General features: G+C 36.1%; 2 protein-coding genes across 3 annotated transcripts in view; both read right to left on the bottom strand.

Moving 5' to 3' along the window:
• Positions 1-253: 253 nt before the first annotated feature.
• LOC107715899 (leucine-rich repeat-containing protein 58-like) lies at positions 254-3,854 on the bottom strand. The gene is made up of 2 exons (XM_016522154.1): positions 3,128-3,854; positions 254-409 (listed from the first exon to the last, which is right to left on the bottom strand). Exons 1-2 carry the CDS (start codon positions 3,580-3,582, stop codon positions 277-279), a joined length of 588 nt encoding a protein of 195 aa, XP_016377640.1. The 5' UTR covers positions 3,583-3,854; the 3' UTR covers positions 254-276.
• Positions 3,855-6,919: 3,065 nt separating this feature from the next.
• LOC107715905 (follistatin-related protein 1-like) overlaps positions 6,920-15,947 on the bottom strand; it is a 41,623-nt gene continuing 32,595 nt past the window's right edge. For both annotated transcript variants that reach the window (XM_016522160.1, XM_016522161.1), the window contains exons 7-11: positions 12,657-12,775; positions 11,589-11,701; positions 10,168-10,278; positions 9,864-9,952; positions 6,920-7,972 (exon numbers count right to left, since the gene is read on the bottom strand). In XM_016522160.1, the coding sequence (XP_016377646.1) occupies positions 7,931-7,972; positions 9,864-9,952; positions 10,168-10,278; positions 11,589-11,701; positions 12,657-12,775 (474 nt within the window). In that variant the 3' untranslated portion in view covers positions 6,920-7,930. The remainder of the gene's footprint in view (positions 7,973-9,863; positions 9,953-10,167; positions 10,279-11,588; positions 11,702-12,656; positions 12,776-15,947) is intronic.

Here is a 15,947-nt window from a genome sequence, read left to right as displayed (position 1 = left end):
CTTGATAGAAATGTAGTGGAGTGAAAAGTACAATATTTGTCTTTCAAATGTAGTGAAGTTAAAGTCATAAGTTCCCAGAAAAAATAATACTCAAGTAAAGTACAGATACTCAAAAAGTGCACTTAAGTACAATACTCAAGTAAATGTACTTTTTTACTGTCCGCCTCTGTAAATGCTTATCCTCAAAATAATTGCAAAATGTGTTTTTCAAACCGTGCAACCTTAAAGGACAAATAGACACACTTTGTTAGCAAGTATTTGCGTGACATCTCAGACTTACCTGTTGAGTTGAGGTGGGACGCTCTGGATGCGATTATCACACAGAACTAGGTAACTGAGGCAGGGTAAGTTAGCTAGTTCAGCAGGGATGGAGGAGATCTGGTTACCGCCCAGATACAACAGCTCTAAGCTAGAGAGAGAGAAGGGTTGTGACAAAATGTTATAAACAAAACAATGTCAAAATAGTGACAAAATCACAGTAAGAACACAGTTGTACATTCATGTATTGTATACTGTAACTAAATTTAAATAATTGTACTTATTTGGGCCTCCCTGGAAGTTTGCCAATGTCCCCTAGTGGGCCCTGACCTGCTAATAAGAACAACTGTATTAAAGTATCTTCAAAATCAATAGTAATTCTGCCCTATGGTTACTGCCACTGATAAAGGATAACTATAGGTTTCTTATCCTGGTAGGAAGCCTTCCAGTGAGGAAATGCAGACATGCAAAAAAGATCACCACTAACACGCAAAGGCTATGAGGAAATCGCTCACCTTCAGCTGTTTTTAAGCCAATACAGATCAGTGTTTCATGATAACAGAGATATCTTCTGCAAACATCCCGATTGTTGTATCACAAACACTTCTGTCCTAGACAACACACGTCCAGCACTTTATGAGATGACTATTAAGTACATCGTTTTGTACCTTTGTCTTTTCTGCCTCAAATCAATGTTTGTAACATTGTGATTCATCTCAAGAGTTGATTTAGTTCATTGCTGAGAATCTTTTTTTAACCTCCCATGGAAATGAAAGGAAACCTTCCTCTCCAAAAGAATGAGGCACTGAGAGCAAAGGAGCGAGTGAGAGATCTTCTAGTGTTTTACCCTACTGGCCACTTTGTCCATTTGTTGTCCTCCCTGAAGAGAGGCATTCATTTTTGCTTCAATACCTCATTCCTTTCGCCAGCCCATCTCGGCTTAGTCTCTACGATTGCCACAGCAGGCAGAGATGGCAGAGGGAAAAGAGGTCCAGATCTCTCGAAAAGGACCAACTCTGTGTGTAATGCGGGCCAACCAAGCGGCAACCTCCCGCTCTCTCTCGTGAAGCCAACACGGAAGTGACTTAAACTGTAATTCGTCAACTGGCCGCTAGAGGCTGGCTGTAAAATGGAGTCAATCCCATAGACTCCCCATGTTAAAATGCCCAACTTTACAGCAAAAAAAAACAAGTTTACAGCCTGGTTCAAAAAATGATTTTGGTCTATATAGCTAATTTTACACTTAAATTTTAAGCGTCTCAGACCCAGACAATTATAACTTGATTATGTACACAAGACAATAAAACTGAAATAAAGAGTTGAAGCAATTTGATCAGTGAGAGAGTTGCTACATAAATGCTAACACATTAGGTATATTTACATTCAGGTAACAAAACTTCACAAATATGCATCCCTACCGTGATAATAGTCACTTTTGCCTTGATGACATATGTGACCCTGGAAAACCAGTTTTTAGTAGCACGGGTATATTTTTAGCAATAGCCAAAAATAGTCGCATCATCCAAGTGGATGCTGCACACTGGTGGTGGTTGAGGAGAGACCCCCCCCACCACATGATTGTAAAGTGCTTTGGGTGAACAACAATACACAATAAAGCGCTATATAAATGCATCATTCATTCATTCAAATACATTGGGGTCATTTGGTATGGGTCAAAATTATTGATTTTTCTTCTATGCCAAAATCATTAGTATATTAAGTAAAGATCATGTTCCATGAATATATTTTGTAAATTTCCTACATTAAATATATTAAAACTTATTTTTGATTAGTAATATGCATAGCGAAGGACTTCATTTGGGCAACTTTAAAGGCGATTTTCTCAATATTTTGATTTTTGGCACCCTCATATTCCAATAGTTTATTCAAATAGTTGTATCTCAGCCAAATATTGTCCTGTCCTAACAGACCATACATCAACGGAAAGCTTATTTATTCAGCTTTCAGATGATGTATAAATCTCAATTTTGAAAAATTGACCCTTATGATTGGTTTTGTGGTCCAGGCTCACATATCTAAAAAGAATGCTTATATGTCAGAAGAGCTTTTTTTTTTTTTGCAAATATTTAGTAATATTTGCTATTTATGTGAACATTATGAGAACAAGATATTTTTAAATCAGATTAAAAAAAAAAAAAAAGTCGGATTAATTTCAAATGTTTGCATGATTATTTTTTCCCCCTGTTTATCATACTACACCATCTCTTCCAATCCACTCTAAATTTCATTTGGATCAAGCTCAATTGGATTTGATTTTCAGTCCGATTTAGCCATCAATCTAACATTACTATTACTAACATCATTTGGTTCCGTGTAAACATAGCTATTGTTAAATACATATAACTACCGCAACAAGGATGTGAGTTTATGCGTGTCAAATCAAATAACCATTGTAGTCATTATAGCAATTTACATTTTACGCTTACTGATATACACTTTCCTACCTAAAATGATGTCACTTCCTGGAGCATGACGTCACACAATGACGTCATGCTCCAGGAAGTTGACACTCAGGTACATTACAAAAATAACATCTGCTCAAGGTTGTGAAATTATTTGAAATTAATATTACGATATAATTAATATATTTTTAAAACTCTTGAGTTTGCTATCTTGTTCAACAAATTAGGACACATAAGATTAGCGACACTGAACCACTTAACGGGAATGACCTAGGAAGTTAGGCGATTTAATCATTAGACTTTAATTACACCGAGCAAACCACAAGAGCAAAGTGTAGTATGGCAGTCCTCCAAAGAGTGGCGGCCTCGACGTGAGCTCCCTAGGCTAGGCTGTGCAGTGTTTTAAGAAAGTCAAGGTGCGTGCAGATGTTTGTGCTGTGCATTACCTGGTGAGACTCTCAATCTCTGCTGGGATGCTCTTCAGTCTGTTTCCTCCCAGAGACAGTGACTGTAGTCGCAGCAGCTGCAGACACTGGCTCGGCATCTCCTCAAACCTGTTCCCACTAAAATTCAGCACTTCCAGCTGCAGAGAGCCAAAGTGCTTGGGCAGAGAAAAGTCATTTAAACGATTGTTCTTGGCTATGAGGGTTTTGAGTTTGGTCAGTCGGGTAATGTCTTCGCAGATGACCGACAGCGTGTTGTTACTGATGTCGAGAAACTCCAGGTTCGAGAATAAAGAGATGGACTCGGGTAAAACCGTCAATCGGTTGTAACACAGGTACAATTGCTTCGTGTCTTTCCGTCGTTTCTCGCTGACCGTGTCCAAACTATTATTGTTCAGATTCAAACGGGACAGATCTAAAACACTCTCGCTGCTGCTGGCTCCTTCATAACCCTCCATTTTAATAGCCGATAACGGAAAAAAAGACCCCTTTCTTCTGGTTCAAGCTGTTTCCCAACACTATGTCCGAGTTTACTTCCAACGCCAAGCGTCCCGATCTTCCATGTGTAACCTAAATAACTCGGCCTAATGGCAGCATTTACACATTACAGTCTTCTTCTTCTTCTTCTTTGGTGTTTATTGGCGGTTGGCAACCCACACATTACAGTCATTATCAAAGACGGTCTGTCTATCAAGCGTTCACAATTTAACATTCATGTTTCGGGGCTCCACTGGAGTTTGGCTCCGCCCGACTGTATTAACCCTTTGCTAGAACTATGGCAAGCCGGTTTAGCTTAAAATACTCCCAGCGTTACTCGTCGTAATTGCATTTTTACTAGTAACAATTCAATTAGAGAGCTCTACAATTAAATTCTTACAAGTAACAATGCCAATTACAGAGCTCTCTAATTCAGTTCTTACTAGCAATAATAATAATAATAAACATTTATATAGCGCTTTTCTAGGCACTCAAAGCGCTTTACATTGTGAGGGGGAGTCTCCTCATCCACCACCAATGTGGCAATTTGGCCAGGACACCGGGGTTACACCCCTACTCTTTACGAGAAGTGCCATTGGATTTTTAATGACCACAGAGTGTCAGGACCTCGGTTTAACATCTCATCCGAATGACGGTGCTTGTTGACAGTATTGTGGCGCTAGGACCCACACAGACCATAGGGTGAGCACCCCCTGCTGGCCTCACTAACACCTCTTCCAACAGCAACCTAGTTTTCCCAGGAGGTCTCCCATCCAAGTACTGACCAGGCTCAACCCTGCTTAGCTTCAGTGGGCGACCAGTCTTGGGCTACAGGGTGATATGGCTGTGATGTAACAATTGTAGTAACAATTATAATTAGAGAGCTCTCTAATTCAATTATTACTAGCAAGAATTCCAATTACAGAGCTCTCTAATTCAGATAGAGAGCTCTATAATTCAATTGTTACTAGTAAGAATTGCATTAAAGAGCTGTCTAATTGTAATTCTTCCTAGTAAGAATGTAATTGCAGAGCTCTTTAATTCAAGAGAGATCCATAATTAAATTGTTACTAGTAACAATTGAATTAGAGAGCTCTTTAATCATAATTGTTACTAATTAAATTAGAGAGCTGTCTAATTGTAATTGTAACTAGTAAAAGTTGATTTAGAGAGCTCTCTAATTGGCATTGTTACTAGTAGGAATTTAATTATGGAGCTCTCTAAATTAATTGTTACTAGTAAAAATGCAATTAGGACGATCTGGTAATATTTTAAGCTAAAACGGCTTGCCATACTAGAACTATCGCGTTGCCTAACATGTTTTATACTACAAATAACTCGAACAAACTTTCCTTTCTTCTCTTCTAGAACGACTTATCCAGTCTCTTATCTTTAAAATCCATGAAATTAATCAAAAGCATTTATTTTCTTTAGTTTTTAGGGTCATTTTGCTGGTTATGCCAGCACAGCTTATTTCATTATAGAAATCAGTTAATTTCTTTTCGTAACCCATCCATCTTCTGTTTTATCTATAGGGTCAGTTCGAGGTGGCAGAGTTTTCATAACTTTGACTGTTTATTTTTTAACAGATAGATTTAATACTACAAGGGAGTACATTTATTAGGATATTTGTCAAACTAGTCATGCTTTGTAACTGGTTTCCCTCAGAAACCAGTGTTTGCTATAGCTAAATTTATTAAAATCGTAACTGAAATAAAGCTATAAAATATAAATATTAGATAAAAACTTATTTAAAAAAAATAGGAATGTTTAGCTGGGAACTAGTAGCCTACTAAAGTGACTGAAACAAGAACTAAAATAAATGAATAAATACACTTTAATTATAATGAAAGCTGAAAATATATAAACAAAGGTTAATTCAAAATATTAATAAATACTATAATATGGGGTGCTGTGTGTACATTAATGAGGAAAAAAAATTAACTTAAATGATTTTAGCAAATTGCTGCAATATAACAAAGAGTGAAAAATTTAAGGGGGTCTGAATACTTTCCGTACCCACTGTATGTCTAATTCAACAAACTAAAATCGAAAACTATACATTAATTAAAACGTTGAAGTGACGCAAAGTTTCAATCAGCAGTGCATTTAAAAAAAATAGGAATGTTTAGCTGGGAACTAGTAGCCTACTAAAGTGACTGAAACAAGAACTAAAATAAATGAATAAATACACTTTAATTATAATGAAAGCTGAAAATATATAAACAAAGGTTAATTCAAAATATTAATAAATACTATAATAGTCTATAAATAATACTCAAATAAACCTAGAAACTATATATGTCTAATTCAACAAACTAAAATCGAAAACTATACATTAATTAAAACGTTGAAGTGATGCAAAGTTTCAATCAGCAGTGATTTAATGGCATTTTATTGACCACTGAATCTAATTACCGGTGTAAAATCTGTAAAAACTGACTAGAAATTATAAATTGGAACGAAATAAATGGATTAACGCAGACATTAAAACATTATGAAAACCTATAAACAATGCTTTTCTGTGCAATAGTATGTCTTTCATGTAACAAAATCTTATAGCCACTTGTGAATTGAGGGAAATATGTAAGCCACATTCAAAACAGTTATGCAGGATACCATTTATTTCCAAAAGGAACATAAAAATAAAAAATCCACACAATAGATCAGAATACATTTTTGTAAGGCTTAAGATATCAAAGGGTTGTAACCTTTTATTTTTATTATTACATTATTATTAGCACAAATTACATTTCAAATAATAATCAGAGAAGTAAATATGAATAAAACAGAACAAGAGTTTTTACAATAAAATGTTTTAATTCTGCCCCATTGAATAAGACAATCATACAGACATATAAAAGGCAATTGCTAGTTGTCTACCGTAATACTGGAAAATTCATGTGCACTGTGTCCTATATTAGGTGGTTTATACCTACAGAAGAAGCCACTTCATCCATAGCACACAGTTTGTGTATATAAGGCACTCATTACCACAAAGGATCCGTACTGTTAGTGGAATATAGTGGAAATTAAATGATCTAACACACACACAAGTGCATTTTGCACACATACACACAAATTCTCTAGAGTGGGTAAGAATGCAACTACACTACAGAGGCAATAGCGAATCTAATCCTTATTCTGACAGTTATTTTACGTAAAAGGTATAAAGTAGTTGCTGGGTCCAGAGTAGTGGTACATCTGGAGGTTTTCGTACAACAATTTAAACATCAGGCTTTGGTTTCAGATCACTCCATCTGTACTCAGTCCCAACTGCTTTATTTCTTATAAATCTGGCTTGTTAGTTCATTTCTTGGTGGGACTGAGCACAGCGTGAGAGTTTCAGCATGAACTGCCTCTAGCAACTAATATAAATACAAGCTCAAGCGTAGCCAATGCATCTGTGCAGCAGTTTTCTACTAACGGAGGTGATCTACTCTAATCGAAGTCGCTAATGGCAGAAAAAGCATGTTTGTCAAGTAATAATAACATGGTGGGTTTGTTTTCCCAAAATGATATTAAATTCAAAGGTATTGCCTGCTCTCTCCACTGAGCCACGCTGTCTCTGCTTCTAGTGTTGTATATCCTACCGAGCGTTATCTACCGTCTAAAGCAAGAGAGCAAAGCAGCAAACAGAGGAATACTAACATTAGCACCTTTACGAAAGGTCTCAAGACTATGACTGCCTTCAAGATGAGAGTGAAAGAGAGAGCGGCCATGATTAGCTTCATTTAGTTTGCATTTATATCCATCAAGCTCCTACTAGCACGAGTATCTACCATCTGACTGAAGGATATCTCTCGTTCTGAAGCTCTAAAATCACAGTTTGATGGATGAACCTGTGTTGTTTTGCTCTCTCAGCATCACTCTCGAACCCTTTCCTATTCTTTTTTTCTTCTTCTATTGCCATTGTCTCAATCAAAAAAAAACAACAACAACATATGTCCACATATAACTGTAGATAGACAAACAAATAAATGGTATAAAGAATGATACATCAAATCAAACAATAGTGAATAAAACAAGGGAAGGGCCCCCATTATAAAGTGCTGAGGCCTGTTTGGAGTGACACAATCAAACAATTTACAGCACTCAAAGACACAAAAGAACAAACAAAGCTAATGCAATACGTAGAAAAGCAAACCGTAACATAAAACACATTAACCAGAGAATAGATGCGGTATGGATAGCAATAAAAGTAATAACCTATCTATAGAAAACGGTGTGATTCTTCCATTAACAGTACATAATCTCAGGAATCCTGACTGTGATCAGTAGGAGAGGAATTCGTCCACGTCATCTCCCTCCTCGTGTCTCGGTCCTGTTTTAGACCTCTTTTGTGCTGGTCTTCATCTTCTCCACAGTCTCCTGAAGGAGGGAAAACGTTATAAGTCTGCCTCAGGCAATCAAACTGACTGCATCAGCTTATATTTCACTCTGAAAATCAAAAAGCAGTTAGTAAAATGACATGTAACAGCCCACGAGGAAGGTCACCACCTGCAGTTTACAGCCTCTAAACAGTGTATTAGTCAGTTGAAATGACAAACTTAAGTCCTGCCTCAGGCTCAGGGAAACCTGCCTGGACTTGAACTAGCCAGTTCTGGATTTTTGTATCAATGATATCTACACATCAATACACCACTTACTATGCAAGTCCCATGATTTTGTGGTTAATGTTACTTCACTTGACTTATTTTAAGAGCATAAGTGTGAGGGCATAAAATTCTCCTTAAATCAGCAAGCTCCAGTTTTACTGAGGGATTCAGTGTCTGTGTGCCTGCATCACATTATGTGAAGTAATAAACACTAAGTAAAAACACATTTTCTGAATGCTATCTTGTAAGGCATAACTGTAATGTTTAAAGGGGTCATATGATGCTACTAAAAAGAACATTATTTTGTGTATTTGGTGTAATGAAATGTGTTTATGCGGTTTAAGGTTCAAAAAACACATTATTTTCCACATACTGTACATTATTGTTTCTGGAAAAATTGAAATCGCATCATATGACCCCTTTAAAATGGAAGCCCACAAGTGACCAGTTTCGAAGATTAAACACAGGCAGCACCACACAGAGAAACTTAGCTTACTTGATGTTTAAAATATTTTCAGTTTCACACGGTTAGTGCAAATTGTCACATGACCAGAGCAGTTTATTTCCTGTTTCCACCATAAGAAGATGATAACTGCATCAAAGGTCCAAAACAAAAGGCTAGTAAAGTATTTTGGCATAAAGATATGACAAAGATTTTTGGTCCACATTAGCTTTAAGGTGTCTAGTATAAATATATGAATTCACAACTGAAATTTGTTGAGTGTGGTCATAGAATCAGTAAACACGTTGATGGTCACAATTGTGACCGGTGGGATAACAGTGAATTTAGGTATACAAAAAATCCAATTGCAGTTGTTAGTGAAAAATGCACTAAAATGTTGCAATCACAAAATATTGCACTAAATTAAAAGTTCAAATGTTACAAATAAGTTACAATATTGATGTTGTAATACTGGTAGCACTAATATAATGATTTTATGATATATGATACAATAAAGTAACAATTTTGAAATATGTTGAGGGCTGTATTTTTTTTTTGCATTTTATCTCAGCATTGCTATCAGTGTTGTATAAGGGTTTTTATGCATAATTGTAACCCTAGAATGTGATCAAACAGAGTTTCAAATAGCTGGGCTGAAATATATAACAATTTTTATGACTGCAGAAATATGTTAATTCAGTAACCACATTATCCCACCGACCATAAAACACAATTTTTCACACACTTTCCCCCCCCAAAATTAAAAAAATATATATTATTTTTAAATGGTTAATAATGACACATCATTTGGATATTTTCATTTCTGAAAAAAAAAATTGGGATTAAACAGGTTAAAATATTTGGTAAATTGTTTTTAATTTGATTAAATTACACTTCTGTTCAAAAGTTTGGGGTCAGTAAGTTTAAAATATGAATAGAAACTATAAAAGAACAGAATTTATTTGAAACAGAACTCTTTTGGAACATTACAAATGTCTTTGTCACTTTGGATCAATTTAATTAATCACTGCTGAATAGATGTAAATATTAATTTCTTAGGTTTTTTTGGTAGTGTATGTTTTATTAATTTTTTTCCAGTGCTGAATGAAATATTAATGTATTTATTTATTTATGGCATTTTTAGCCTTTATTAGACAGGACATTCAAGGATAGATATTGACATTACTGATTAATTTGCTGTGAATGAAGTCAGTCAGCTGACCTGATGCTTGTTGAGCTCAGCCACACGGCGGGTCCATTCCTCTTCAGTCATCTCCTGATCCCCATCAGTGTCGATAACTGGGGTTTTCTCTGTGGAGAGAGTCGGTCTCATTTTCAGTTTATTATACAATGGAATCAGTACTGCTCATGCGGGGGTGACAAGTCATATTTCTATGGCCTTTATTATTGATGCTTCCTGAAATATAATTAGGTCCCAGTCTTCTTTCGCTTTGACTAGAGAGCAAACTGGCACAGCTTACCCCACTCTCTCCTTTTCTATCATGAATTTGGTGATTTCAACTCACCATCACAAGTCATGGCAGTGCAGACCCAGTTTCCACATGCGCAGACGCAGCGGTTGCACTCCACCTGCGTCTCGGCTCCATCCTCATAGGTCTCATCTTCCAGAGCACACTCTGTGATAACACAAACCATGTTACCACAATGATTTTCAAAATGAGGCTCCAAAAATTTTATCTTGATTACCAACACTATATAAACTAAGCTGAAATCAGCAAAAGCTGTCTGAAAATCACCATTTGAAAGGCTTGCATTGCATGGCTGTGTCTGCAACCAAAAAACTGTATGCCTGTGTCCCAGATTCCCAAATACAAACCAGGAAATTACTGTGGAATGACTATGCTGCTACAACCATCCAGGAGAAACTGGGGTAAATGAACATGACTGAAGAGTGTGGTTCTCAACCATCATGGCAAGTCAAATCAAAAGCAGAAGCCAGGACATCTGCTTTTGATTCTGATCTGATATGACACAGCAATGCTGCTATGAATGCTATAGTTTACTGTCAACAGAATTTATAAATGTCATATATCCTTCTTCTGAGGATTTCTCAACCATCATGGCAAGTCAAATCAAAAGCAGAAGCCAGGACATCTGCTTTTGATTCTGATCTGATATGACACAGCAATGCTGCTATGAATGCTATAGTTTACTGTCAACAGAATTTATAAATGTCATATATCCTTCTTCTGATCTTTATATTCTTCTCTAGTATGTCCTTTTTATATCCTGTGACACACAGAGGTTATGTTCTGAGCAGGATTATTTTTTTGTATTGTTTATATATTATTATAGTACATTTTGAATTGGTTTTAGTAGTTTGTTTTTGTCATTTCTATAAGTTGTTGTTTTTAATATCTCTATTTAACTTTAGTTTATTTTTATATAGTAGTTTTAGTCATTTTAGTCTTTCAACTTTCATTTATCAACATCAGCACTGGTTTTGAGTTTGCATGTGTAAAAGTTGCTTCATACGATGCCAGAGAAGGCAGCTCCTCCCACTGAACTTTCTCCTAGTTCTGCATGTGGAGCCTGAGGAACATTCTGTGGAAGAGCGGAAAACCCCGCGTTCGCTCCCTCTCTGCCTCACAGAACTACAATTCTGGGAAAACTCTGGAATGTAACTTTGAATATAAGAAGGAACTTCAATAAGGAAGCAAAACGGCCAACTCCAAAGGAATTACAATTGCTCCTTGACAGTAAAAGTTGTTTACACTGCTAATAAATCTTGACTGTCCACGTTGTCATTATGCAAGTGATGGAATCGTTTGTTCACATATGTGGCTTGAATTTCAGCTGTCATGTGTTTTTGTGCTGCTCAGAGTTTCTGGATGCAACAACATTTCGGACTTTTGCCTGCTGGCTCAACAAAGACTTTGTAAACTCCATGCTGGTGCAGACTGAAGCAAGACAGACAGAGACTCACTCTTCTCAGGAGGGTTGAAGCCTGGTTTCAGGCAGTTGAGGAACTCATCAAAGCTCAGTTTCCAGTCGGCGTTCTCATCTGAGAGCTCAATAAGAGCGTCCACACAAAGGCTCCTGAGAGATACATGTAGGGATCATTTATACACATTTTATTCAGATGTGATCACAAGGGTCAAAAATACAAGACTTGTTTGTGTTTCCAATACACTATCTAGCTAACCGGATATGCAGTGAAATGTTTGCTTGGCTTTATCACTGTTTGTAGATGGAGTTTTTTCCCCCTCTGGCTCATCCTGACAGACGGATGGACACAAACTCACATAACCTCTACTGTGAGAGAAACAGGAAGAAGTCCAATGTGACGGAGATGATTATAACTATGGTGTAGGCTAGGGATTGTTCTCTCAAAAATATAAATTCACTCCTCATTTAGAAAAGATTATATTTTGAACTATATCATAGCCTCTCTTTTGCATTCCAATGAACAGTTGTGTTAAAATATTGCAGATTTGGTTTTTATTAGAGGAAACCAGCATGTGTCACAACAGACTGCATTTTGTAAACTACTGTTCAAAAGTTTGAGGTCGGTAAAGCTGCATTTATTTGATCAAAAATATAGTAAAAAGTTTGACTAAAATCAGTAATATGGTGAAATATTATTACAATTTAAAATAACTGTTTTCTATTTTAATATATTAAAAAATGTAATTTATTCCTGCTTAAGCTGAATTTTCAGCATCATTACTCCAGTCTTAAGTGTCACATGATCCTTCAGAAATCATTCTAATATACTGATTTGCTGCTCAAAAACATTTCTTACTATTATCACAGTTGTGCAGGTTAATATTTTTGTGGACACATTTTTAATTATTTTATTTTATTTATTTTTTCAGGAAAAATTATTTGACGAAGAGAACGTTCAAAATGAACAACATTTATTTCAAGTAAAATATTTGTAACAGTGTAAAAGTCTTTTTTTTTTAAAATTAAATTCTTACTGACCCCATCTTTTTGAACGGTAGTGTACATATGCGCATGTGTGATTATGTGACTGTGTGTGTGTTTTAACCTGAGCAGGCGGTTGTTCTCCTCTTCAGCGTAAGAGTTCATCTGAACTGCTGTTTCATTGTGCTGAATGAACTTGAGCAGCTCTGCAGAATCCAGCTGAGAGTCTCCGTTATCAGAATTCTATAAGAGACAAAAAAAATCATTTTTGCACACTTCAGTTTCAGTCAGGTAGCAGTTTCAGTGGGGTTATCATATGTATATTATTTGAAGAGAGGAAAAGGAAATGAGACTGAAATGGGATTGGGCCGTTTGCTCTGATAACTGATGTGTCTGATGATCTGATCATTTCAGCTATCTATCGAGTCATCTGCAAATGTGTGTATGGCAGCAGGTCTAGATGAGAGAAGAAGCCAGATTGTGTGCTACAATATATGTGACCCTGGAGCACAAAACCAGTCTTAAGTCGCTGGGGTATATTTGTAGCAATAGCCAAAAATACATTGCATGGGTCAAAATTATTGATTTTCCTTTTATGTCAAAAATCCTTAGGATGTTAAGTAAAGATCATGTTCCATGAAGATATTTTGTAAATTTCCTACTGTAAATATATTAAAACTTAATTTTTGATTAGTAATATGCATTGTTAAGAACTTCATTTGAACAACTTTAAAGGTGATTTTCTCAGTATTTAGATTTTTTTTGCACCCTCAGATTCCAGATATTCAAATAGTTGCATCTCGGCCAAATATTGTCCTATCCTAACAAAACCATACATCAATGGAAAGCCTATTTATTCAGCTTTCAGATGACGTATAAATCTCAATTTTGAAAAATTGACCCTTATGGCTGGTTTTGTGGTCCAGGGTCACATATGGACCCTTTTCACATTTCCGGGGCTCTCAAAAGAAAAAAAGTCATCATATTTGGGGAAACTTCTATAGTGGGGAATGGAAACTACAACAAATAATATTGTGTTCACTTTTGCTCCAATAGCAAAAAAAATGGCAGTGTTTCTATGACTTTACAAAAGAGGAAAAATATCGAGAGATTGATTACACTGGTCAGAAGAGAGAAAGATGTCATATATATTTCCAATGTTAATAACTGTGGAAACATGTCATCCCATTCTGTAGAAAAGATCTATAGTGATAAACATGCACTGACACCTAAAACAGCCATAGAAAAGTCTTCAGGATATACAGACACATAGACCAGTGATCATGTGACCACAGACATCAGCTACTTTGAAACTTACACATCGTGCTCTGTATGTACTCTGTACTCTGAATGTACTCTGCCTGGTACAGCTGATTTTGACATGTTCACCAATAAACAAGAGGTAAAGGACATGTTTATGATTGAGTCGAACTTCCACCAACTGGAGGAATAGTTCACCTAAAAATTACAATTCTGGCATGATTTATTCACCCTCATGTTGTTACAAACCTGAAAAAACGCTTTCTTCTGTGGAAGACAAAAGATGATATTTTGTGTAATGTTTTCGCTCTTTTGGTCTATACAATTAAAGTCAGTGGGGTCCAAATCAACATTTGACCCCACTGACTTCCACTGTATGGAAAAAAATATATATATTTTTGTGTTCCACAAAAGAAAGTCATACAGATAATAACAGAAATTCATTTCTGGGTGAACTGTCCCTTTAATTATTTTAGATAAAGCTGATTTGATAAGCATATGGATTATTGGTTTGGTGATAGTGTTCAGTCAGATGTATGGATTGTGCTGACAGCTGTACAGGCTTGTTCTTCAGCTCTCTAAGTGCAAAGGTGAGCTAATATTGAAACATCAAAAAAGCATGACTGCCTGAACTGCTGCTATGCAAACAGAAGTCGTTTTAGGTGTATTTATACACGCCTGTCAGAGAAATGATGTGGCGCGTCCTGAAGGCACTTTGAAGAGCGGCAGGAGGGCGCAGAGATTGCCTGCTGGAGGGTAATATACACAAAGCCCTGACGATGAAGGGACCAAAGCAAATGGCTGCTTTTATGCTGCAAAAAATGTCATTTCTTTCACTGAAATACACTGAATATGCTTCAGTCAGTCATCAAACATTTGTGTTTGTACATTTATAGACATTTGGAAACCAAAATGTTCACATATGTTCTGCTTCTGTTATGATGTTAATAATTCTGCATATTGTTGGGCTTTATATGTTATTTTGAGAACATTTTTGAAATGTCTAGCCAAGACATCCAGATGAATAGGGTAAAAATTGGGTAAAAAAAATAACTAATAAACACAAGCATACTTCACTAGTTGATTGATTACATTAAGAATTGCAGACTTTTTTTTGTAATGAAATTGCATAAATATGCAAATAAGTCATCTAACTGTTTAATTAACTATGCACTAATTTGCATAATGTTCAAGAACACTTGAAAGCCAGACTCAAAACAGCAAGAAAATAAATACTTTTGCACCATGTTTTTAGGAATAAAATGTTAATGTCAGGTGAATGATACATGAACAAACCCCCTTGTAAAAAACGTCAGAATATAAATAAAACTGAAAAAAAAAAAAAATAATAATAAAGTTTGGTGTAAGTGCTACTGAAGTGGCTACTGAAATGTCTGGCTCAGTGTATGAAAAAAAAAATATTTTTGAGAAAACGACCTTTGAAGTTATGTATTGTAACTGAACTCTTCAGATAAAAATAGATAAATATAATAAACACTTAAATATATATAGTTCAGTCATGAAAATCTAGATGGCGCATTCTGACGGGGTGTTAACGTAACTGATGATATTCAGAGAGTTAAATGACTTGGCACAAGCTGATTGGTTCATGCAGCATATGCAGCCAATGAGCTTACTGCCTTGCATTTATATGGCTGGCTAGCATTCACTTGAGATTCCTGCAGCGCGCTTTCAGAGTTCTCTGAAACCCTCCACCTTCCCCAGCTCCACCTGTATAGATCTGCTACGGGGTTATTTTATATGCTATTTGTGCAGCAGCAGCATGTCTTAAATACTCATGGCACCGTATCGCCATATGCTTTGGCAGTAGCAAGTTCCTGTACTTGCTTGCAGCAGCAGCAATAATCTACAACTACAGCAATAACCAACAGCAGCAGCAATTCAGCAGCAGCAGCGGAGCAGATCTGTTCCGCCAAGACCAAATACATAAACATTGTCATATCTATCATCATGCTAAAATGTTCAGAGAGTTGTCATGATTGAAATGTATTTTTCATGTTTTCTCAACTCTGAAACAACACATTATAAGACACAAATAGCCCAAAATCTCAAAACTGACCAGTGCATGAAAAAACTATGTTGTTGCCTGTGGGTTGTGACTTAAAATACTTCTCTATACAAATTCTTGCTGGTT

Source organism: Sinocyclocheilus rhinocerous, unplaced genomic scaffold, assembly GCF_001515625.1.
Source record: "Sinocyclocheilus rhinocerous isolate Xijiao unplaced genomic scaffold, SAMN03320098_v1.1 scaffold600, whole genome shotgun sequence".
Classification (NCBI taxonomy): domain Eukaryota; kingdom Metazoa; phylum Chordata; class Actinopteri; order Cypriniformes; family Cyprinidae; genus Sinocyclocheilus; species Sinocyclocheilus rhinocerous.
The sequence above is the reverse complement of the archived record's forward strand: the minus strand, read 5'-3'. Positions and strand labels throughout refer to the sequence as shown.

Excerpts from the sequence above, each read along its gene's own strand:
- LOC107715899 (XM_016522154.1), bottom strand. The coding sequence starts at position 3,582 with ATGGAGGGTTATGAAGGAGCCAGCAGCAGCGAGAGTGTTTTAGATCTG. Across the intron at positions 410-3,127 it reads GAGATTGAGAGTCTCACCAG|CTTAGAGCTGTTGTATCTGG; the intron begins GTAATGCACAGC and ends CTCTCTCTCTAG.